Source organism: Aplidium turbinatum, chromosome 2, assembly GCF_918807975.1.
Source record: "Aplidium turbinatum chromosome 2, kaAplTurb1.1, whole genome shotgun sequence".
NCBI classification, from domain to species: domain Eukaryota; kingdom Metazoa; phylum Chordata; class Ascidiacea; order Aplousobranchia; family Polyclinidae; genus Aplidium; species Aplidium turbinatum.
In genome coordinates, this window is record NC_137473.1 from 50424630 (window position 1) to 50450534 (window position 25905).

Below are 25905 nucleotides of genomic sequence, written 5' to 3' on the forward strand. Positions count from 1 at the left end.
CTTCATCATCGGGCCATATCAAAAATATTTTCTTCTTCTTCGTTTGAACCATGTTCTTCGCCACTTCAAGGGTCGAGGGGCTCTGCCTTTTACCACCCTTGGGCAGTGGCGGCGACGCGGTCTAGATGTTTAAAAACTTTTAAACTTTTAAAAACGGTTTTAAATTTCATTCCTGCATGGCACTCAACAAAGGAGTGGGTTTAGGGAACTGACGTACTTCCCCGACGTTGTTCACAACCGCTGAGTACTCTGCTGTTGGTGTAGGGAGATAGGCCAGCTCCCTGCGGGCAGAATGAATTGCGCTTGGACAACGATTAGGACTCCTTCAAAAACCTGGCAGTTGATTGCGATTTAAGACGCCCTCAAGACTAACCCTGGGAAGAATCCCAAATTGCTCAACAAACAAACAGCAACCTTAACCAGCTCAGTGGCCGAGTGGTTTCGCTTTCGGCTCTGGTGCTTGTAGATCTGAGATCGATTCCAGGTCGGGTCAAACCGAAGACTTTAAAAACGGTACCGATTGTGTTCTATCCTGCATAGCACAGTGAGTATGAGTCGGGTAATAATGTGATAACATCGTAAACCTGATACAAATTAAAAATGAGCCCTATCGCTAAAAGACCTTAGTTGTTGTAGAGCGACAATAAATAAAACCGTAACATTATTATTGACAGCAACCTTAAAAGTAAAAAAAACTGTAAAACTGGTTGAAAGACATTGTCAGTCATTTATTTTTGTTCGGATACAAAACAACACGTACATAGAAAAATGAAAGCATATGGTGAGTATTCAATGAGTGCGAAAGACCGCAACACTAATAGGCGTGAGAGGTCGTCGAGTCTGCATTCTCTCTGATAATGTCATACTAATGTGATATTCTCACGTCTTGAGATAGTATTGCTCACGTCATGATACAAGATAAATACAAGAGTCAATGAATCCATCTTTTTATTGAATTGAGTTGCAACAATGCAACGTATATTACTTTAGTGGAAGACGTTGCATGCAAATATTCTTGTGAATGATTGTGAAGAAAAGATTGCTTCGTAGTTTGGAAGCATGGGTATGCACAAAACAATGACGCAGGGTTTAACCATATCTAAACATCATGGCAAATGGAAACGACAAATCAGTAGCCTAAGTCATAATCGACTTGGTGATGTCATATCTATAGGATTTGTAAAAAAAGTAAGCACCTCACTTAATCAGGGATAAGCAATACGTTGCATATCACCAATGTTGTTAATAGGGGTCTATGAAATATACTTGGACCCAGGATAATGTTAAAACCCCAAATTGTTCAGGGGTTGTGAAATGTAAAAAAAAAACACTGCGTATATTTTGAAACTGTATTGTTTTCTTTCGAGATCTCCTATTGTTTGGGAAGCTCGGGCTTCTCAAACTCACCGGGTCCAAATTATCCTCTAAATGGTCCTCCACAATACTTCTTGAAAGAGAAAACTTATCAGATTCATGTGTTTCTTTGGGAACAAAAGGCATTGAACGAACGATTATTCTTTGAAATTTGCATTCGTAAGTGCTTTCAAGGTAAATATTTCGTCGACACAGTAAATTAGATTCAAAAATACAGTAAAAAAAGTGCACTCAGATGTGACAATGTGACGTCAGATGTGACGTGATGTTGACAAAAATATTGCTTTTCTTAATCAAACGAACAAAACTTATGCGCCAACAGCAGATCTATTAAGCGACTGATTTAGCTGATTCAGTGATTAGATGATGGAGAATTATGTCGTGCGAAGTACATCGATAGCCTAGATCGATAAATACCGGTTCTAATCAGTGGATTGCGACTATTGCATCAAAGGAATGATTGTCCACGAATTAAACTTTTTATCGTTATTTTTATTTTTTTAAATCCGTGAGCGATCCACTGTTGGTGCATTAAAGCATAAGTGTCGAATCGTTGCTTGCTGGACAACCTTGATTTAAGCGTTTCAAGCATTTGCTGCTGAATGTTGCTCTTTAGTTTCTTTTTTTGACCTCCTTTCAGGTAGGTCAATCCATTCTTCTTCATTCCACTGGCAGTTGAACACACAATCCAATCACTCTCGGTTTCTGTAAACCACAATAAGATTTATGGTTATCGTAACAGCAACAATTAAACTGAAAGATAGTTGGTGTAACTCTGTTTGTTTGTTTGTCGTATCCAGGCTTATACCCGGTGATTGAAGATTTAGATTAAATGGAAGGCAAGGAAGCCAATATTCGTGTCCACCTTCAGGCATGCCTTTAAGTGTCTTCCCAAAGACACAGCTGCATGCTCTTGAGCGGGGTCGAACCGGCGCCTTTTCGAACGTTGTTCCATGGTTCTCACCACTCGGCAATGCAGCCGATGGTGTAGCTCTGTGTGCATCTCATGTATAGGCAAAACTTTGCTCAGTTTAACTACGTTTTTTTAGAGAACTACAAAATACTAAAAGCTTTCGCTTCTTTGTATGAATAAAAAATGGTCAACTGAGAAAATCAATTGATGAAACCAGCCTTTTACTAAAGCTATTGCAAACGTGAAACGTTGTTTAAAGAAGGTTCATACTCAAATTCAGCATTTTTTCTCGTGGCAAATGCTTATACTATGAGTTTCTGTGCGGGACTATGCTTGTTTTGACTTGCTAAACAAACAACTAGTCATTACTTTATTATTCCAATAACTAGAACTAGACGAGACTTGACCATATAACTGCGATAGAAATATCTCACTGAAGAAACGTTTGGCGCTTTATTGGCTACGATCTTGGACAAAAGAAGAAACACAATGATCAGTAGCGTAGCCAGGAATTTTGAAAGAGGGGGGCTGACAACCCAGCGGCGGGGGGTCTGGGGGGCCTCCCCCAGAAAATTTTGAAAAATTACTTTGAATTTGGTGCATTCTGAGAGCATTTCAACAAAAATGTGGTTACGAATATTCCTGTAAAATGGTGGTGTCTGGTGGCATAGCAAAAGGATAAGATCATGTTTTCTTCGGCATTTTTCGGAAATAAAGCTAAGTCTCTATGTTTTCTTGTTGCTAATTCCTGGCTGAGATGTTTGGTATTGGCAAAACTTGCTCTTTTAATGCAATTTTGTTTAAAATTAGGCAATTTTTTTTAGACTGAAAGCATCATTCTCAATATCGTGACGTCACACGCGTGCCAAAGGGGGGGGGGTTGTAACCCCCAAAACCCCCCCTTGGCTACGCCACTGACAATGATGATGTTTCTATCCAGCTTATAAAAGATCTCTCTCTCTCACAGGCAAAATTGAAGGAAAACGTGCCCAAGGCAGACAAAGATTAAAATATTAAACCAACAAAACCAAAACCAACATACACCTAATATATTCAGCAAAAGACTTAGAATCTTGGAAACCATTCATACAATAAGCAGTCAATGCTTGGAATCATGTACGACAATGAAACAAGATAAAAGATCAGTCTTTTCTAATATTACTGAAAAACTGGGACTGAAGTTATGGAGCAAATACTTTTTGCCAGTGTTACAACAATTTTCTGAGCTCTGTAGCTGCAAGAGCTTTTAAGTTGGCATTGTGGATGTTTAACTTTCATTCGAAATACCAGTAAGCCTTATAGTTTATTTTTTCTACTTTCATAGCTTTTTTACTGAGTAACGTTATTCAAAATGGACTGGATCTGAGCAGAAAGCAGAAAAACCGGAGGAATGCAAAATAGCTCCGGAGTTGATATTATCTTGATATGTATGAAATACTGTGGATAGTTTGATAATACTTACAGGATTTGGAATTATCGCCAATTCGTCTTTAATTTTGTCCATGCCAACGTGTGTTATGTGACAACAACTCAAGTCCAATTTAACAAATTTATTCAAACATTCAGAGAGAAAATGGGCGCCTTCATCACTGACGCTGTTATAGCTGAGATCAAGTGCTTTCATCTGAAATGGAAAATACGGTGATAAAAAGACGTAAATTTGTTAAAGCACCCTTTTACGGTTTTGTATCGCCGTATTTTACAAGTCACCAAACTGTTTTGAGAAAGGGCCAAATGGTGGGGAAAAGAAATACTCGCGGCGGCCTGATATCCATTTTGTTCACCACAGTCTGCAACCTGTGGTGGTGATTCAACAGAGTAAGTAAGATTTATTCAGCTGTGAGCAACTGTTGACATGTTCTAAAAATATCTCGCTAATTTATCATAAACTCTCTAAGTCACATAGACTTAATCTTTCAGAAATAGCTGTTTTCAATTTTTTTTGTAGAAAATAATGATGGGAAATGGTTAATATAATGAAAGTTAAACATTTCAATACTTCACACAGCGTTAACGTTTGACTGGATTCTTATTCAGCGTAAAAATCACATTTTTGGCATAGTTCAGTGGACTGGACGCACGAACCTCGCGACCAAGGTCTGGCCGCCGGCCATGTTTGGTAACCCCTCGACTAGAGGAACAGCAAAGGTGAAATAACGGATGTAGTGAAAGGTATACGCCTTTTGGATGAGTGGAAATAACTTTGTAATCTATGTTAACTTCAGATTATATTTCGGAAGTTTTTCTTCTGTAGGCTATGTGTATTTGGTTTTATACAAAAGGTTTTGTTGTTACGTCAAAAATAACGTTACGTTACGTCAAATAATAAGTTACGTCAAATAATAACGCGTTTTTACGTCAAAAATAATGCAACAACATTATGAATATTATTTTGTAAAGGTTGCTCGAATAATCAAACAACTTCAACATTAGAAAAGCAATAAAATATCAACAAGAAAAGTTTTTATAGTTTTTCTTGTTCGAAACTTCATTTAGGCAAAAGTAAAATCTTGTTGTAAGTTACATAAGTTTTTTCATTTTTTTCATTAAAGAATTGTCATTTTACCATACAAAATAATGAATAAATAAATGCCAAGTACTAGTGGCGGCTCGTCCTGATAGGTGAACTTCTTCCCTAGTGAAATTGGTGAATTTAAATGTAATGTAAAACATTTTTGCAGCCTATTTAAAATAGCCACGAGCCATCACTGCCAAGTATAGGTTAGCCACTAACAAGTTATTTCACTAAATAACCCTTCAGGATAGGCATTATAGGCTAACGAGAAAAACTTTTTTTTTAAATGCTAAATTCTTTGTGATCAAAACTCACCGGCTGGGAAAGTGATGCCATCTTACTGGTGAGTATTTTGACCCCTGCATCAGCTATGTCATTGTGGCATAGTTCAAGCTTCTGTATTTTGCGCAAGCAATCCGACAAATACTCTAAACCAACATCACCTATTTTGTTGTAACTGAGGTCAAGTCTCTTCATCTAAAAATTGATAACGGCAAAATGTTGAGTAATTTCCGTGTTTGCAAAACAGTTAGAAACATAACTGAAAACATGATTGCTACGATTAATGTTCATGAAAAAAGTCGTTTGGTTAGCTAACTTTTGACGCTCACTAAGATATTGCGCATGAACCGTCACAAAATATTGATATTTATACCCATGAGTAATTTGGTTTCCGAGTATGTAATCTTCACAATGCTTTGTGACATCAATACAGGACAATAGCATTGACTTTCCATGCAAAAGTTGGTTTAGTGGCTTTTATGATCACTGACATGTAGTCACAAGACGGTAATAATCACCTTTAAAAAATTTTGTAGCCCATAGGCTAGGGCCTAGCCTATGGGCTACAAAAATTTTATGTCAGCTTCTTAACATTTATCTGAAAGTTTAATTATTATCATTGAAATTAATTAAAAAAAGTCCCTGGGCTTCTGACAAAGTTTCTATAGTAGGCTATAATGTTACCCTGAATGATTAACTGTCCTGCTAAGGAGAACGGTTAACTGGAAACAATATCGTAAAGCGAAGGGAGAGGAAAATGACAGGGAGTAGAAACAGAGGAACGTAGGCTTAAGTTTTGTAATTAAATGCATAATTAATAATATAAAGAAATATAATTAAAACAATGAAAACTATTAATACTACAAAAAGTGCTCAATGCCAAGCAAAAAGTCAAAGCAGAGCGAATTAAATCAAATATAGTTATTACTATCTGAAGCCTTCAGATAGTAATAACTATATTTGAAGAAATATAATTAAATATAAAAACAATGAAAACTATTAATACTACAAAAAGTGCTCAATGCCAAGCAAAGTTAGGTGAAACAATTTGTAAAGGCTTCAGATAGTAATAACTATATTTGAAGAAATATAATTAAATATAAAAACAATGAAAACTATTAATACTACAAAAAGTGCTCAATGCCAAGCAAAAAGTCAAAGCAGAGCGAATTAAATCAAATATAGTTATTACTATCTGAAGCCTTCAGATAGTAATAACTATATTTGAAGAAATATAATTAAATATAAAAACAATGAAAACTATTAATACTACAAAAAGTGCTCAATGCCAAGCAAAGTTAGGTGAAACAATTTGTAAAGGCTTCAGATAGTAATAACTATATTTGAAGAAATATAATTAAATATAAAAACAATGAAAACTATTAATACTACAAAAAGTGCTCAATGCCAAGCAAAGTTAGGTGAAACAATTTGTAAAGGCTTCAGATAGTAATAACTATATTTGATTTAATTAAATATAATAAAAGTTATAGAATAAAGAAAAAACAGAATACATTGTACACTGTAGGCCTACAGTATATGAAAACAGTGTTGAAGGAAGAAAAGCAACGGGCCTGCGTAGAGAGGCAGCGAAATATTTAAAGAAGTTGCTTTTAGTGGTACAGGTAGATTTATCAAAAGATTTGTTCAAGTGCTTGTCGTTAGAATGCAGTAGACTTTGGTACAATGAGTATGGGCTTCATGAATCATGATGTATAATTATATACAGTAGATGTAGCCTACAGATAAAAAAAAGAAACTCACTTCAAAAGCCACAAAAAATAGAACATGAGAAGGCAACATTAGTTTAGTTCCAAAGAAAGATAAAAATGTCGTTGCTTACCGGATGCGTAAGTTTTGCAAGTTTACAAGCTAGCATCTTTACTCCAGCATCGGTGATTTTAATCTTTCTTAGCTCCAGTTCTTGTATATTACGAAAACAATCCGAGAGAAAAAGCAATCCAGCGTCGTGTATTTTGTTGTAACTGAAATCAAGCTTGATTATCTGGAAATATTGACGACAATGATGACAAAACCACAACAATAATGTATCAGGCTTACGGCTTGGCAAAAAGGTCTGAAAATTTATAAATAAATATTTTCCATATATAAGGTAAGAATGTAAGCCATAGAACGACATGAATGGAGAACTTAACTTACGTTGTCTCAAATTTATCTACTTTAAGTTTACGATTGTAGACCAATAGTATGGAAAAATGTAATAAACGATCACTATGTTATCAATGCATAAGGCTATTACTTAATAGCATTTTGTATTGATTATAATATAGCCAAACAGTAAACTAAGAACGGATATGTGGCATGAATTAGTGGTGCGATACTGATGAGCTAAGCCTCATGGGCGAAACACGTATCTAGCGCTGTCAATTCTTGCTACACTCAACTGCCGAGAAACACATGTATTTGGGAAAAGTCTTGATGGTTAGTGTGGAAGCTACACCGGTATGGTTAGCGAAACACAATGCTCGCTGTTTTATAGTGAGTAGCCAGGTAGTGCTGACGCCAGGAAGATCGCTCCTTCTCAACAGTAAACTAAGAAATTAAATAGTAAGTTAGCTAAATCTCGAGATATTAAAACCATACATGAACGGTCGTAAAGTAGCAAGTTCTGTAGCTGGCACGCTTATAACCACTCTCCTCTCCCCCCCAAAAAAATAAGCAAAAAGCAGCCAATAAGAGACAAACAAACATAAATTGTAAACAAATACAATGAAAATGTTATCGTTAGGTGCAAAAAATAATTTTTGTCAGTTTCAATGTCTGTGTGAAAGTGAAGGCGTCATAATAGATGGAGTAAGACAACCGGATGCGTATTTGTAATCTGCAGATCGCCGCAGTAGATGAGGTTTATTAAACCAATCAGAAGGCATGATTTAAATCAGCTAATTGCAATCATGGGACTCAAGCACGTGATATTGTGAGCGTTCTTCTGATAAAAAGTAAATTATTTGAAAGCTTTGCCGTCGGCAGCGTGGCCTAGCGGGTTGAAGGTTAGGAAAATAATCATTTCGATGACGTGGGTTCGATTCCCATCACTGCCATTACCCTTTTTTTTGTTCTGTAAGTTTCAAACAAATTTCAAGCAAGAACCAACTCTCTAACTGAGTGCTAAAAGGCTCACAATGCTGCAGTTAGCTGGTTCATAAAGAAAATTGTCCCATGGTTACTTAGTGTCTACCGGTCAAAACACCCCATCTGTTGCAGCGACCTACATGTTACAAATACGCCAACCGCACATAAAAAATGCTCTGGTGCTTGAATTTGAAGCAAATCTTACTGATTGCTGGGTCAGCTTTTTCGCAATTGCTTCGATTCCGACAGCGGTGATACCGCAAGAGCGAAGGTGCAGCTCATCGATTTTTTCCAGACAATGGGAAATCGCAACTGCTCCATTGTCACCAATTTTTGTCCTTGTGATGTCAAGCTTTTCTACCTTCAAGCCGTATGCAAAAATATTTTAAAGATTATTTTCTTTGCACTGATAATTTTAATCTGCACTGAAACGAAATCAGTGTAAGAAGAATAAAAGAAGGATTTATTCTGAAAATTGAATTTATTGTTCATGCATTGTTCACATGTACAATGTATAGCAGGATTCATGCAGTAGCGACCAGCGTTGACAGGAGGTCCAGGGACCTACGTTTGGACCCAGGCCCAGGATGTTTTTAGGGGCCCGTAACCTTTCCAAGGGGCCCAAACAGTATCTTGATTTGGGCCCCGAGAATTTCATTGGTACCGGGTCCAAATTATCCTTTCAACGACCCTGGGTACATGCGACACAAAGAACAGTTGCCTACAGACATGTAAAACAGAGTTCGTATAATAACATAGCCTACGTACGTAACTCACATGCCACAGTGCATGCAAAGCTGTTGGAATATTTGATACTTTAAAAGACAAAGATCACAAAACTTGTATATCTACGTACACGTCTCATATTCCCAGTATTGCTGGGGTAAGACCCGTATATAGTCTAGCAAGGATTGGATACATTTATAAAAAATAAAATAAACTTAAGCTATAGTCTAGTACGCTTATACTGTAAGTCACCAAATATTGTTCATAAAACTTCTTACCTTCATAGGTAGCAATGCAAGTTGTTGACACAAGAAATTAAAATCTTCTGATGAAATTAAAGTGTCTCTATGAAACTTGATATTTAATGGTGTTGTGGCATTTATTAAGAAGTATACCACATTGACAACATTGGTAGGCAATATTGAGCCTTCAAATTCAATGACTTCAGGAAAATTATTAGCAACTATTTCGTTTAATTCAGCATTTTTAGCTTCATGGACCCAGCTGCATAGCCTGAGGAATCTTGAACAAGACAAAGTAGTTTTCAAGAAACAATTGACGGATTTAAACAAAGCGTCCTTCCTTTCATCCCAGCTCTCGGAAATTTTTGGATACAAGACAGTCTCTAATCTGTCTATGACAGCGAAGTTACACAGGCCAAACATAAATTTGCTAACTACTTCCCAGAGAGGTTTGCTAAGCTTGTCGCTGTCAAAAAGACCGCAAAACTCTTCCAAAGGGTAAAACATCATGACGTAAATAGCTACAAACAATTCCTGCCATGTTAAATGAGTGAAACTGCTTTTCTTATCTCCTTGCAAAATGGTGCTGCGCAATCCTCCTTTGACGTAGGTGCACAGAAATGCTTGAAAAACATCGGGACTAATTTCGGCAGCTTTAAAATCTCTTTCATCAAAAACAATTTTATTTGCGGAAAAACCGTCCCAAGCTAATTTGCTTAGTCTCCATACCTCGCCTCGTTTTGTTCTGACGTGTTCTGATCGTACGAAAACATCAAGAGCGTGCACAAAAATGTCTGTTAGAGACTGAACATCGATCGTCCCATGTTCTTTTAGTCTGTCATACAGAATGCTCATTGTGATAATACAATTCACTGGAACATAACAGCTTGCAAATATATCTGGATTCAGCTTTAAATATCTTATCACATCAGCATATGAATCTTTACAAATTTGCTTGCATATATCAAGCTGAGCTTCTTCATTTAATCCTACAATATCTACAACAAAACGAGGCCTGTAATCCGTATGTAGATCAAAGAGCTGTCTGGGACGAGATGTTATCAGTTTTTTTGCTTTTGGAAAAATCTCACCAGTTAGTATTTTGGCAACAAATTTGTCAGCTTTTTGCAGACTGTACAAATCACAATGAGGTGTGTACTCAGTCAAACAAGCGGTGTTTGCTTCATCAAGACCATCAAAAATGAAAACGGCATCTTGGTTTTCTTGAAGCATTTTGATAAAATCTTTTTCGGACTCAGTGGTGAGCCTATGCTCCAAACCATGACAACCAGTCAAAATAAATTTCATCAGTGTAGTTTGGCATAAAAAGTCTACTTCTCGAAAAGGAATATAAAACAAAAACTGTGTTGTTGGTAATGTTTCTTTGTCTAAAATATATTGTAACATCAAGCGAGCTAAAGTAGTTTTTCCTATGCCTGCTTGTCCAATTAATCCAACAGTGTTGCCATAACGATGCACGTATTTCTGTCTAGCCGTTTCGTTGTCAGTTTCGTATTTGGATTTTGCTTCTGCTGCATCGCTTGCAGACTTAAAAATGTCTTGTAGCTTTACATCTCCTTGAGCTAACTTCATGACACTTCGAAAATCACTTCGCTGTTTGTATTGACCCTTTCTGTCCAGATTACTTAGTGTTCGTTCGATTTTCTTGGTCAGCTGAAGAGGAACTCGATTAATGCGAAGATTTGCGCTAACCGGAATGGTTGTTTTGCCACACTCTGCTCTTGCATGGTTTTTCAACATTGTCTCAATCAAGGAATCTAAGATAAATTGCAAATAGATGATAGTTAAAAATGACTGAAAGATAAAAGCGAGTTAATTTGAAGTGATTTTTAATAAAACCGAAACCTGTAAATAAATAGTTCTTGCCACATATCTTCTTTCAGAAGCAATCAATTAATTATAGGAAAGCAAACACCTTTTGGGCAAAGTAGAAAACCTTAAATCCCATGTCAAACCGGAATTGGCCATAGGCCTAGGCCTCGCCTACTAGCCTACTTGTGCAACGATGAAGTGGTTCTACAAAGTGAGCCTAACTATCTGCTCCTAGGCTATATCACTGACAATGGATCATTTTTTTGTAAGTTATGTAACAATGTCCCATTTTTTAGACTATTAATAAAATAGGCCTAAAACGATTTTATTCCGTACTGCAGTAGCCTATAAGGGCAGTATAAAGAAGCGTAAGCCGAAAGTTCATTGAAGGATATTTATCGATCATGACTTTAATTTACCGAAACAGTAATGTCTTGGTAGGAAACGCTCTTCTTGACATAAACTATCATAAACTATCTTACTATCATTGGGAATAACAATCACCCATGCTACAAAAGTTGGCTCCTGAAACGTTACAAATGTATTTTCGTGGTCAATTTATAGGCCTATAAATCTATTGCACCTTCGGTATTTGGAACGGAAACTACTTCTTTAGGCTCAGTTTCTTCTTCGCTGATGCAAGAACATGAGCTTGGCAGAAATAGAGGAGAGCTGATTTCACCGTTCCAATGTTGATGTTGAGACTCTGTGTCAACAATATTCACTGGGTATCCTTCGCTGATGTTGTTGAATTGCATTTCCATTAAAGTTTAAAACGTTAGTAAGAACATAAGCTAGCATCATACGTTTAAAGTACGGTACTATACATAACTTGCATTGTTTTAAACTGGCTAAGAAAGCATAGTTCAAAGTGCAAAGCCGATTCCCATTTTGTGTATCATGAAACAGTTTTTTGTATCATTGCCAAAAACCGAAGTATGACAGTAACATATGATTGGCAGTAGTAAGTATAGATTAACTCTATTTTTTGGACATCATCCAATTGACCTAACCAAAGGCCTACCACTTGCTATGTGATGCTTGCGGTAAGCCATTTGAACAAAGCTTTTTGTACAATTTCGTATCAAGAAAACTACAAGACTGAACTATTCAAGTAGAGATGAGGTTGATAGAAGTCAGGCCCATCTTTACAAACAAAATGGTCAAAATGGGCTTCTTCTGGTATGCTTTTTGTCAAAATCACTGCACTTGCATCAAAGTAATGCTAGCGGACGTCTTTTCAGCTACGTTGGCGCAAACAGAAATTGCATCACCGTGGATATAATATATAAATGTACGAAGAGATAAATAATATCTGCTAAGGAGTTTGTTAGCGACATGGTCGTTTACTGTATTTTTATTTCTGCAATGAAGAAGGAGCACTATCAGGCAATGTTAATTGGTTCAATTCTCGAAGGGTGCTTTTGAGCAACCCACTTACACTGACACTAAGTGGATCGAGTAATACCGGTGACAACACTTTAACAATAGACAGGAAACCCAACTTTGTCGAGCACGATGACCGAACTGACCGTTCAATGGTTCAAAGATTCTGCAAGTTTGCGAAAGTGCTCGGGCTAAGCTTCCAAGAAGCATTCTGAGTTCGCAGGAGAAGATTTCCAGAATCTGTTAATTACCTTCACTACAAACAACTTCTTTGGGAATTGTCATTGAGTTTGGTTCTGAACCACCTGGTGATCCAGAGAACATCAACGATGTGCTTCTTTGCGTCATCATCCGCTCTGGAACTTCCAGCTCTGCATTGCGAACACTTTTGGTAAAAGAGTGAGTTATGCAGAGTTAACCACTAACATTTGTATCAATTCTGTGATAAAAGCATGTTGTAAAACTCGCCTTGAAATGAAGAATGTCCTTGAATTTTTTTTTTATTGTTTTTGTCATCCTTCAAAGTCTAAATTTAAACTTTTGCTAATGTTTGTCCTGAGATAAGTTAACAAATTTTTACACAAGTTTGAATCCTTATTAATTTCAGAAGACAAGGCTGGTCGAGACGTTTTATTACATACTCTGGTGAACAACTGGCCAAGGCCAAAGACCAAATAAAGTAAAATTTTCTGTTAGGCGTTGCAAGTTGTTTAAAAGTTTACATTCTTCAAATTAGCTGCTATGCTGTGGTAGTAGTTTACTCATATCCAGCAAAATAAAGCTAGTAGCAGACAGTCAAAGCTACACAAACCGTCAAGTTCGGTGCTTGTATTCGTCACGTAAATTCCAGAACTATCCCTTATGTCGTATGTGGTATTTTCACTGAGAGTCCTCGTATAATAGTTGTTGGTCTGATGGGGTGCATAATTAATGTTCACTGCCACATTCATAGGACTCCCTGAAACCAAATTGACAAATTTAATTACAGTATGGTAAATAGTTTGGTTAAATAGCAAAAAAAAAACGTTTTTTTTAAGATTGACTGTTTCAAGACAAAAATCCCACACTAGACTGATGATAATAATTTTTGCATATGGTTGTGTTATCTGATTGGAAAACAAAGTTTGGTAAGCCTTTACCTCTCACTTTATTTACACATAGCGCATTACACCGATTCAATTGGACGCCACTATCAAAATTATTGAAGCAACAAAACAATTCTTCCCAAAAGCTAAAAGACGATAGCCTATTTGCATAAGCACTGCATTAATTGTAAGTTGTTTTGATTGCTAATATCTCATAAAAAAAAACAAAAAAACAACTTACCATTGGTTGAAGTAGGAAGCTGACTCAATGCTTGGGCTACAACTGATTCAAGTCCTTCCTGAGCTGGTGTGGAAATAGAAGGCCTTGTTTCAATGGATATTGCTGCTGATTCATTTGGATGCATTGCAACAGGGTATTGTACTGTATAGGCTTACAACCTTATAGTTTGCAACAACAACAAAAAATGAAAGCTAGTCAATAGGTAGCATTAAAAACCTGGATTTGCTATCAGAAACCTGGATTTTAAAATCAGAGAACCAAAATTGTATCTTCAGAAAAATCTTCTTTAGAAATACTCTATCCACAGAGCACTGACGCCTGACGGTCATGAAGAAGAGGGCCGAGAAAGTGTTAAAGTTGAGGTAAAAGTCCAGGGTCAGGATTCTTTCTGAGGAGTTCTCTTCATTTTTGAAACGTATATAACCGATTTACTACATCTTTAATCTTGTTCCACAAACTACACCTTTCAGTTAAATTGTCTTGTTTAATAAAAGTAAGCAAAGGTTTCATACTCAGTTACTAAGCTTTGGGGAATGAGAACATAAGGTTCTCGTTATACTAAGTCTTCGTCGCTAATGAGAGTAGGGTAGTCAGTTTCTCTCTTGGCCGCTTTTTGGTCAGCAACTATGTCAACCCAATTTATTACACCCTGGGTAGAGTTGAGCATTGTTTATCAACAACCAGCTAAAGCCCGGTATAGAACCAGGTTAATAATAGTAGGGTAGCTTTTGTCTCTAAACTCCGATACTGCTTCACTTTGCCACACTGTCCCTGGCTAGTGGGCTATGTCCTGTTTGTTGAACGTGACTCCAGGCACTTGTTTAACTCTTCGCTGCAGTGACATCTGGACAGAGGATCTACGTCAATGTTTCTTTCCTTTACCCATACCATTCGCAATAAATTGCTTTCCCAAAGCGTCTTTGAATTTTGTTTTAACGACGAAGTTAATGCGATAGCGCCCTAGTAAAGTCGCTAACTAATAACTATCATGTTTAATGCAGATCACTGGAATAGGCCTACTTGGCGGTTTGGTACGCTTACAGTTTGGCTGTAGCATTGTGCAGTGATGGACTATTTGTAGTCACAAATAGTTTTACCACTGTTGTTCATAAACAGCAAACGTGAAAAGTGAACCACAGAATTTGAGAATTTATTCTTTGTTTAAAATAAATTTGTCGTTTTACTTACAGTACATAGTTATGTCTATTGCTTGACGACATAACGAACAGTAATAAGTATATTTATTGCATTAGATCAGTCACCAATACAGGTTAAAAATAGATTATTCTATTTTCCACTACACACAGTTGATGTGCGCTTAGAATATAAACCTAAGTTTCTTGTAGAAACTGCTTCCTTGATTAGATTAATTCTAGTAAACTTTGAAACAATCTAATAGACATTGTGCTTTATATGCAATGGAGCCTCAGAACGAAATTTTGTTTTGCTGACACATAGTCATGTGTCGTTGTTCAATCCAAACAGTAACAACGAAAAAATGTCATGTGATTGGCCGATCTTGAGGCGCTAGGAATTTTTCTACCCGTGATATTAGATATGTAATTTTTGTTGGTTCAACCTAACGTTGCATTTTAATGTTCATAATAAGTTTCATCTAAGGTTTAATAACTTGCTTTAGTAGGTGGAAGGCCAATATACCATGGTGCAGGTTTTTGCGCAAAATCTAAGCATAACAAATATGGTTGTGATCAAACACAGCATATAGTAAATAAGTACACAATCTTACTGGTATCGTACAATCCTTGTTCTACACCCGGATGTTGACAATATCTTTGTTTTTAACAAGAGGTGAGGCTTATATACTCTGGCACCTAGTGAATGGAATAATTCCTCAGCAACAACTATCGAAAAATTCACTCATCCATCTCGGTAACCAGCCCTGCGTCAATGATTTAAAGCCTCTATAAGTATGCAAAACTGTCAAGCATACCCTATCAGAGGATTTGTTAGTCCGAGAATAAAGATTCAAAACCAATCCAAACAAGTTCAAAAAAATCAATGTTAATCAAGACTACCCTATTTACATTTTCACCGGTAACTGCAGTATTCAACCAATAAATCAGAAAGTAAAACAAGAAACACACTGACCACTAAACACGAATTGCATGCGATGCATCACTGATAGCCTACTTTGCGCATCATGGCATAGCGCACCCTTAGGGTGAATGACTGTACATATTGCCATGGTTACTAGCGTTGGTGAAGGGGTCCAGGGGTATTGTTATATTAAGGTCTAGTTTCGCTACTTGAGTGTTGTTCAAGGACAACAAGGCCAGGCCTGCACAACTAAAAATGGTACAAGGGTGGCAACAAAAATAACTATATTTGGCTAGTAGGATGCAAACGTTGTTATATAAAGGGACCATCGGGTTAACAAATTTTATTCAGATAGAAAAAAAAAATGAAAATAATCGCCCTAAATGTAACCGCTGAAGGAGCGTATCACATTATTTTTTTGTTACATCTAAAAACATTAATTGGTGTTTATTTAAAATCGAATTAATAATAAACATACATGTAATTCATAAAAAGATTTTCCCGGCCGCATGTGGCTCGCGCCGCCGTATGTTATGCAGCTTATATCTTTATATCTGAACTTGGCTTTATATAAAAAAAAAACAATGTTTTAAAAGCTGCTGTTAGAAGATAAGCATCCCTTCTTTATTAGCTTGGCTATTTTTCATAAGTTACAAATTAATTTACTTGAAAAATGAACTTGCCTGGTCCGACCTTCAAGTTGAAAATGCGGCTGAAAGCTAAACAGCCAGCAAAGTTACAATCTTTGCATCGTTTCAACGTCGATCGATGGCAACAAAAGATAGAAATGGAAGCGTTTTTTGGCTGGTTAGTGAATACATGAGTTTCTACAGCAAGACAATATGTCAAAGACAAAACGACTTACTTCCTTGTTTGCTGTCATTGTAAAATAGTGCAGTAACTTCTGTAGAAAATCTAATGCGCCTTCAGAAGCACCTTTCTATCGGCATCTACTGTATAGCCAAAACAATATGACCTTAGCCTAAATGTCTCAACGAACCTGGCAATTTGAAAAATAGTAAGAAAATGATTTAAAGTTTAAATTGTTTTTAAGGTTTTGGGAATTTACGTTTGTTTATAAATCATCCTCGCTTATGACAACACCTTCCGTTTTGAGTATTGCTAGAGTTACCTAGAAAAGATGGATATGATTGTTTTAGAAGTACAGTAGTTTTCAGATCAATGTGATACATGCATCTATTGCAAGTCCATGTCCGATAAAGATTAACATTGGATAGCGGGTAACAGCCTGGCTAATAGCGACACGGACAGTACCATTGACAAGGGGTCCAGGGTTAGAGGGTACTTTTAGACCATGTCCTGCATGATATTAGGGGTCCAAAACCTTTCCAAGAAATTGGAGCTCGACAATCTCATTGGTACCGGGCTCAAATTATCTTACTGTACATTGTAAAAAATTGTCGGATATTTATGTTGTTAAAAATCAAACTTTGCTTTACAGCGTTTTCATAGTAAACATATATCAGCATAGGTTAACACAGGACAAAACATTTAATGTAGTAAATTAGCAAAAGCAAGTTACTGTACATTAATAAAAAAAAAACTATGGATTTTCAGGGAAATTCAAATAAATTAAACTTTGCACGGCTAAATGTTTTTTGTTTCGATGGCATATGCGTCATCTGGGAAAATTCCAGACTTTACAAAGAATGATGTAAGATAAAGTGAAAACAACTTTTTCAACGGCTGAGTCCAGTTGGTGCTGATTACGTCATAGCTCAAAAGTTGCTTTATGAGCATTTTCATATCAGCAACTCGATTTTCAAAACCTGTCATTATTTCTTTGTGTAGAATTTTCGGTAGCTAGCTGTACCACAGACTAAAAATAAGGACCGTTGAAAGAGGTAATATGGGATCAGTAGCAATGAGATCCCGGGGTCTCTAAATTTCAAAGTTTCTACAAAAACAAATCTACAAACAAGAAAAATCTAAAAAAAAATACAATACTTTTAATGCCATCAAAGAAAGAAGTATTTTTTCAACAAAAAACAAGAGTTGTTGGATTATTAGATACAAACACACTACAACAAAATAATACACGGTGACTCCTTCAAGATCCTGGCTCCTAAGAAAACTGTTTCGAACCACGAAAATTACCCCGGCTCCAAAATTACTTTTCGGACCCCTGTATTAACCCTACTGCTATACAGGTTCATGTATTGTTCTGCCGGACACGTATTGGTCTCATGTTTATAAATTTTTGTTTTTTTTGTGCAATGTTTGTTTGAAAAAATCTGTGAAACATTTAACTTTTGTTTCTAGATTCGCAAGTGACGCCAAATGTCTCATCGAGCACAAAATAAAATAATTCCTTGCTATCATAGCTTCAGAAAAACAACTAACATGAACCGGAAGTTTCACCAGGCATGCATTGTAAGTTCAATTAAGACATGATGATCTTGTGAATGGGCTATTTTAGCTATATCAACAGCAGACGATGCAGACTTCACAATTACTATTTTGATTTAGATCGTGCTGCATGCTACAAAGTGTTGTGCAATGTTTATGTTCATAAAACAGCCTTCCAACAAAGCTGCAAGGCATGTTTTTTCTTGATGACATAATTAGCCTATGGAGCTACAGTAATCTACTTTTAGTTCAATACAGCAGCTTATTTGAATTGTTTAAATTTACAAGTATGCCATATTTTTTTGCAAACGGAAAACAAACTGCAAGATCAAGGCTACACGTTTGTAAAAAATCACAATTAAATCTTTTAAAACTTGGAACGTTGGTTGGTTAGTTCAAAAATTGGAAGCTTACAAAGTTTTGTCTAAGCATACGGGCTTAACGTTAGTCTCCAGCCCACTCACTAAGCAGCCTGCTCCAACTATCGATTTAAAATTAAATAAAAGCTATCGGACATACCTCAACACTCTACAGTCTACACAGAGATGGACAAGGTCGCCAGTTTTAGTGATCTTGAAGATTAAGATCTGCTTTTAGATAAACTGCCTTTAAATAAACCTGCCTTCAGATAAACCGCTCCAAACAAGAATACAAAAGCTATTCAAAAAAGAGGCAGCATATGTTTTCACATTTAATATATTTGTTTATACTCAGACCTTAAACAATTAATAATAGTTTAGTACTAGTTAATTTTCTGCAATAAACCACTTTACCTGACCAAAGTCGGCTACAGAGTCCAGTTTTTTTTTAGCATCACCATTCTAAAATTTTTAAACATCCAAATTTGGGTCAAAGAAAGCAAACATTTTTTAAAATTTACAAAACAAAATTGTAAACAAAGTTAAATCGTTTTCTATCACACGTCAACATAAAATATATACGGAAGTTGACTTATTTATTATAACTAACTCAGAAAACTTTTAAATTTTGAAATGGCAACCATGACCAAGTTATTAAAACTTCAAATCCACTTTTCTTGCGCACATGTCTTAGGCTACTAACAGTGGCTTAATGTTAGTCATCATCATCATCCGTCCAGTCGTTTACGACTCTCGGTCACTCTATACGTCATCTTTCTCCACATCTCTCGATCCCACGCAGCCTCCTTCAATTCATGCACTCCCATGCCACTGTCATTTACAATCGTGTCAAGCCATCTTGTTTTCGGGCGCCCCCTTCCTCTTCCTCCGCTCACCAAACCAAGCATGATGTCTTTTTCCATTGATTTGCTTCTCATTATGTGGCCAAAATATGAAAGTTTCTGCTTGACGATTCTAGCTTCTAGGGATATGTCCGGTTTAATTTGTTCAAGAATTTTCTCGTTTGTTATTTTGGCTGTCCAAGGAACACGCAGTAACCTTCTCCAACACCACAATTCAAATGCGTCAATCTTTCTTCTGTCTGTTTTGTTCATTGTCCATGTTTCGCATCCGTAAGTTGCAATTGGGAATATTATAGTTTTGATCAGCTTCTTTTTTGTTTCTAATTTTATATCCTTGCTCTTCCAAATGCTATTCATTCCAACAAATGCATTTCTTCCCAGCGCTATTCTTCTCCTTATCTCTGGTGAGTTATTAGAATCCCAGCTTATTTTTGAGCCTAAAAATATGAATTCATTCACTGTTTCAATTTCTTGATTTTCGATCTTGATGTTTATGTTATCTGCTTTACCAGTTGTTATAATTTTTGTTTTTTTGATGTTGAGTTTCAATCCAGCCCTTTCACTTTCCTTTTTCACTTTGATGATTAAGTCTTCAAGATCTTGTGCGTTCTCGGCCAAAAGGGTAGTGTCATCTGCATATCTCAAGTTGTTTATAATTCTGCCACCGATTAATGTTAGTAATTTGTCACTAATTACTTTGTACATTACGAGTTCTAAAAAAATGCCTTTATTTTGTTAGAAAACTTTAATTTTAAAGTGCTCTTAATCTTATTGTTTTTTAAGATCGAGATCACTAAAAAAAGTGATCTGGAAGATCAAGATCACGCCCATCTCTGGGCCTACACAACTTCAGAAAAGAAATACTTCACTGTTACTTCGGGCCTGCTTAGACTCAGTCCTCAGTGACACAAAAAATACAAGCTAGATTTTCCCACTTCCGGAGGTAGGCTACGTCAATTAGCCTATGCGTCATGATGTTGAGTTTTTGCAATCTATTTTTATTTTAACAATAGAATCTTGCTAAAAACAAACTCATCTGCTTAATTGTATTTGTAAAATTCGCTGACATCTAAATTAGCCTTACATTAAGTTGCTAAAGAATTGTATCTGTATATCGGTATCAATACAACACAACTGGTAGGTTGCGAGATCGTCTATTTATTCTATTGCATTTGTCGTGGTGAACATTTTTCAAATTGACAAAAAAATGGGTTTTGATCGATTCTATTGCAAGCTAACCAGGCAGCAATGATGACATTTTTTTAAATTTGTCCTAGCAGGGTAATCACCTACAGTCGCAAAAATGTTTGCTGATAATAATTTTTGCTAATTGCAATTAGCCCAGAAGACAACTCTCTGCTTTTTGATAGCATTGGCCAGAACATATAGCCCACAAATTTGGAATAACAAACCAGAAAAAAAAAAGATAAACCGTTTAGAAAAGCGGGGTAGGCTATCTCGTTAATGAAATTTTCCATAGTTGCTCTTCCATAAAAAATCAATTGCAAAAAAGTGCAAGATGATAGCAGCAACAGTAAGCTATTGTACCAGTATTTTTCCACACGTCCAGCCAAGAAATTGCACCATAAGCTATGCGATCACTTAACAGCTTACTTTTTGCGAGGTGCAAAATGCGTATCTAAAGAGAATAGGATAACATTATTATCTATTTAAACAAACTTGGGTTGTCATATGACTTTTGTTTAATACTGTAATATAATTGATACGCTCACTAAATAGCTGAGATAGCTTACAACTTCTCTAATGTAATTTATTACGTCACTATCTTTACTTATTTTATAGAGCCATCGGTGACAGATTGTAATAAAAAGCTTTGAAAAAGTTTTTAAAATGTTTCAGAAATTTTCTACCAAGGAAAGCTATGTTTAACTATGTATTTGAAAAAAAATGAGCAAAACTGACGTTATTAAAGTGCTAACAAAAAGCTTTTTTGGAAGATAATCTTGTTGCAGTAAAATAGTGACTTAGAATACTTATCCTATTAACTCATCTCTCTCTCAAACTATATGATACACAAGCTGCTTCAAAAACTTAGATAAGATTTTATTTTACATAACTTACAAATTCACATCTTCTAGAATATAATTGTGCGCCAAATGGTGCGCGTGGTCTGCGCGAACTGGCTGACCAATCAATTCAATCGACTGAATGATTGTATCACGCGTATTTCTTTGACTTCTCTTATTAAAATCAATTGTTTCATTAGCAGTTTTTCCGCCATTCAAGTTGCTTTTTTTCAACTAATCACGATAAACGTGAATTATACTGAAAGTTTACCAATTCAAGATTTGCTGGCTATTTTTCTTAATTTGAAGTTCATTTTTTTCGCGATCCCGGTGTTGTAGGTACAGCCGCAATGTGGGCTGTAGGCTAGTCTACTATGAAATGTCGTCGAACAAAGTCAAAGACATCTGAAGACGAAGCATGCGAAACACAAGCGTATTATTTTACGCGCCAAGAAGCGATATTGAAGCGAAACTGGTTTCACTCAGCAACGAATCCAACGCTTTCACTTAGCCTCTAAGCAAGTCGAGTTGTAGTAGACTACCTACATTCCTATTTCCTACAACTGGTTGTCTCTGTCTTGTCTATAGCAGCCACCATATGCTCTCTCCGAGCCGAAGGTAGACTGTCATTTGCTTCCACACGTTCCTCTGTTATTCATAGCTACTAGCAACCATAGATTGAAAAAAATAGTAGAGTAGGCTATTGAAATTGTCTATCTTAGGTCGCGAGATTTTCACCAAACTCAGATTTGAGTCGCGCTTAAAAAACTTTGGGAACCGCTGATCTAGCCCGAGTCACCGCCATTGTTCACCGAGTCACCACCACTCCAAGGGTGGTAAAAGGCATAGGAGTGGCAAGAACGAAGGTTTAAAGGCAAACAAATTTGTCTAAAACTAGTAGAGAAACTGAGGGTGTGCGAAAAACAACAGTTCGTTAAAAATTAGCAGATAGTCTAATATGTTTAATGACTATTAGTAGTCAATCAATCCATTTGCATATAAAATGTAACCTTTAAGCTGTGTTACATTTCCTTTGCATTAAAATGTACACACCAGAAATTTAATTTCCATTATATGAGTAGGTTACCTACTTTATTAGAACTGATTGCAAGAAAATTTCACGTTATTTACTAGGTTAAACTTTCCACAATCAGCATTGTTTGATTAAATAATTTAAATTTTGAGGCCCGAAATCTTGAGGCCTTAGGTTTCAGCCCTTCCGGTCTACTCTGGAAAGTTCCTCGTCACAAATACTTCAAAGGGTGAATAAGTAACTGCTTAGATTTAGCTTATAGCAAACAGGGCATCTTTTATGTTTTAAAAATTTCATTCCCTGAGGTTTTAGCTTGTAAGTTACAGAATTAGAAGACACAGAACATTGTTACTTTTTATAGTGCAAAGATAGGTTAACATTTCTACAAACAGTAAATTTTAAGTACAAAATCAATCATAATACGGTATGTTACCTAATCATGTACGGTACGTCAACTAAAAGTAAGTTTAAGTAGAAAACTAATAATAATACAGTAATCAACTAATCATGTACGGTACGTAAGCAATGATTTGACGTGTTGCGTTCTTTCTGTTTTCATTGCATAGGCCTATAAAGTTTTCCTGTTATTTTCTTGACTCAGCCTCCAAGTTGGTAATTTCTCAAGACAGCTTGGTCAAATAAGCAATCGCTGATGGAACCGTACTCCAGCAAATCACAAGAAACCTCGCGTTAGCACTTGCAGTGCATTTGAAGATACAAAGATTGCGAAGGCACATTGAAGTGATTTGCGTGCCATGCAATGATGCAAGACACACAAAGTAGCCTAACGTCATATCCATTTAGCTTCAGCAGCGCACAAGTACGCTAACTGTTTCGAAAGGTAGGCCATTTTTCATAACTAGTGTCACAATGAGTTGCAACGAATATTGTACAAATAAAATAGACATTACAACCAGTGGCGGATTCAGTATGAGTGAGGGTAACTGGAGCGTTCGCCCTCTATAAAACGCAGTAAAATAACTGTATTCACAATATCGGCTACATGCATGGTTGGATTAATATAGATTTACATATTACAGTATGTATTGTTTTATTGAAATCGCTTTCGCTTCCATAAAAGTTACTTGCTGGGTTCACTTCTGATTACAGCATAACATATACAGAGAGAATGAAAGCATAGAGTATGTAGAAGTGATAAGTTGTGATTGTTGTTAAGCCCGAAGCTCCACTGAAAGTGCTAATAGGAAGAGCATTGCAATTATCCATATTGAAACAACAGGCTGCGTTACATGACCTGCAATGAAACGAATAATTGTTGAAGAAAACAATGTTGCTTTTGCTAGCTTATTTTTTAATCTTTTGAAGAAGGCAACATGAATTGCAATAAATAAAGTGACTTGCGTTCTTCTGGTGACTACAGGCCACTAGGTAACCTCCTGATGTTAAGGATGATACCAAGCTTTTATTGCCGGCCTATAGGCTAGTCACCAAAAGAACGCTAGTCACTTTATTTGTCAAATGCATGGTGAACAGTTTCACTCTGTTTTTATGAATTGCAGTGTTGGAAACTTCTCGTAGGCTACATGCTTTAGATTTTTTTGAAAGTGAAATGATTTAAAACCACAAGAAGTTATGCAGTAGATTGATTTTTACTAGCATGTGATGCGCATTTAATTGCCCTCAAAAAGTAGTTTACAAACATACTTTGAATGAGGTGTGATATGAGGTGTGATTTTAGAAATTACGGAAAAGCGCAGAAAGACGAGTTTGAGTATTTTTGGTGTAGTAATACGCGCAAATCAGGCCAACAGTTTTTTTTAATTTTTGCTCACCATAGGCTACCAGAAACAAATAATAATTTGTAATTGACAACAATAAATAATAATTGACAACAAACTTATGGGATTGCATAACATTATTTAAACGTGCGATAGGCCACCATTTCAGGAAGCCAAGTATTTTTAAAACAAACTGAATAATACCGTACATTATGTTGTCGGAAGCGGCAATAACTCCTCCAAACTCTGATCTGGCAACCATTTCACATGCAGCCCGGTCAACCATACAATCAGTAGATGGATAACATCGTGTTCCAACCAAAGGGGAAGTGGTGCCTGGCATAGAATAATATTTATGCATAGGCTAAATACTGGGTTAGGAAAGATACAATTGAGTCACTATCTCTTTTTGATAGACTTCAAGTTTTATGGACAAGTCGGACAGAATCCTGGTTCTCAAACCACCAGTTTGGGGTACCTGGTCCAGATAAAGTGATTGTCTCGGTAATGTCTCTTCAACCACTTACTGTAAATCCTGCATTAGCACAGTGGGGTGAGTAACTAATGTAAAATATGTTGAAAGTTGAACATAAGGCATAAAAATCAAGGTATGCTGATGTCATAATTACCCAACATCGTTTTTTTGTTTGTGTTCTGCTGATGCGCTCCCCACTTTTTACCTGAAAGATGTAGCCTACACCACAACTGACACGCCAAGAATAAGCTATTTTGTGTTTCTCTTTTGTTAACAAAATATTTAAGAACCATCTCTATGAAGCTTGCAACAATTCGTTTTACTTTTAACAATTGGTCCGCGTACCTGCGTTGCTTTAAAAAATTGATAAAAACGAAAGCCACTTAAACATGTTAATTCGCAGAAAAATTCCAATTGCAGCAACGACATCGCCAACCAGAGCATGTTTTAAGCGGCTACCGTAAGCGATTATTTAGTTTTTACAAGAATATAGGTAGCTAACCAGACAATAATTATAAAAGTGCTATGAATGCCCTCGAGAAGTTTTCCTGTAGATATGGTAAAGACAAGATGTCCACACCCCAAATATATTTATATGCATAGGCTATTTTAAAAAAACGTACCGTTCGTAGTTAATTCAATCCTTCCACAGAATTCACCAGCAGAGCACATAATTGAAGTAGCACTTGTAGTTATACCAGTTAAAAATAATTGACAGGTCAAGCCTTGGACGCAGGCAATGCACAGAAAGCCACACACAAAGGCTACCAAAGTAAGCTGGGTCATGTTTAAGAAACTGGTTGATTACCGTACCAAAAACGTTTATCTGCGACTAACAGTAAATTTTTTTAAATGATTACGAGTTTCCATTAAAACACTTTCTTCATTTTGATTAATAGAATTTACCTTTCAATGCTCCTGCTCAACAATAAAGTGGTCTAGGCTACCGTACTATAATTAATTAGGTACAGTGTCGTGTTTGATCAACCATCGTTTTTTTACTGCCACAACAACGTTCGATTTGAATTTTGGCTAATGTTCTCTCAAGGCTGTTCTAACAGTTCATGTATTCGGTTAAATTGAGGCGACACTATCCAATTATGGCGACACATCATAAGAATATGTAAGTGTTTTCTTCGTTCTTAAACCCTGACAAAAATTCTTGCTCTAAATATGATCCAAAAAGTAACCAAAAATCCTCTGTCAACGCTACTGGATTTAAACAAGTAGCCTAATGTAGGCCGTTCGGCTGGGCTGTCTTCATCTGCATCATGATGTGCTGAGAGCAGTG

At 36.3% G+C, this 25905-nt stretch overlaps 2 protein-coding genes across 2 annotated transcripts; both read right to left on the reverse strand.

Moving 5' to 3' along the window:
• Nucleotides 1-707: 707 nt before the first annotated feature.
• Nucleotides 708-13818, reverse strand: LOC145764382 (NACHT, LRR and PYD domains-containing protein 12-like). Its single transcript, XM_082575998.1, has 10 exons — nt 13691-13818; nt 13176-13322; nt 12616-12735; nt 11562-11684; nt 9182-10923; nt 8383-8538; nt 6928-7089; nt 5118-5279; nt 3750-3911; nt 708-2079 (listed from the first exon to the last, which is right to left on the reverse strand). Exons 1-10 carry the CDS (start codon nt 13812-13814, stop codon nt 2035-2037), a joined length of 2943 nt encoding a protein of 980 aa, XP_082432124.1. The 5' UTR covers nt 13815-13818; the 3' UTR covers nt 708-2034.
• Nucleotides 13819-22314: 8496 nt separating this feature from the next.
• On the reverse strand, nt 22315-25442 carry LOC145765187 (uncharacterized). Its single transcript, XM_082576965.1, has 3 exons — nt 25238-25442; nt 24349-24475; nt 22315-23655 (listed from the first exon to the last, which is right to left on the reverse strand). Exons 1-3 carry the CDS (start codon nt 25398-25400, stop codon nt 23505-23507), a joined length of 441 nt encoding a protein of 146 aa, XP_082433091.1. The 5' UTR covers nt 25401-25442; the 3' UTR covers nt 22315-23504.
• Nucleotides 25443-25905: the final 463 nt, after the last annotated feature.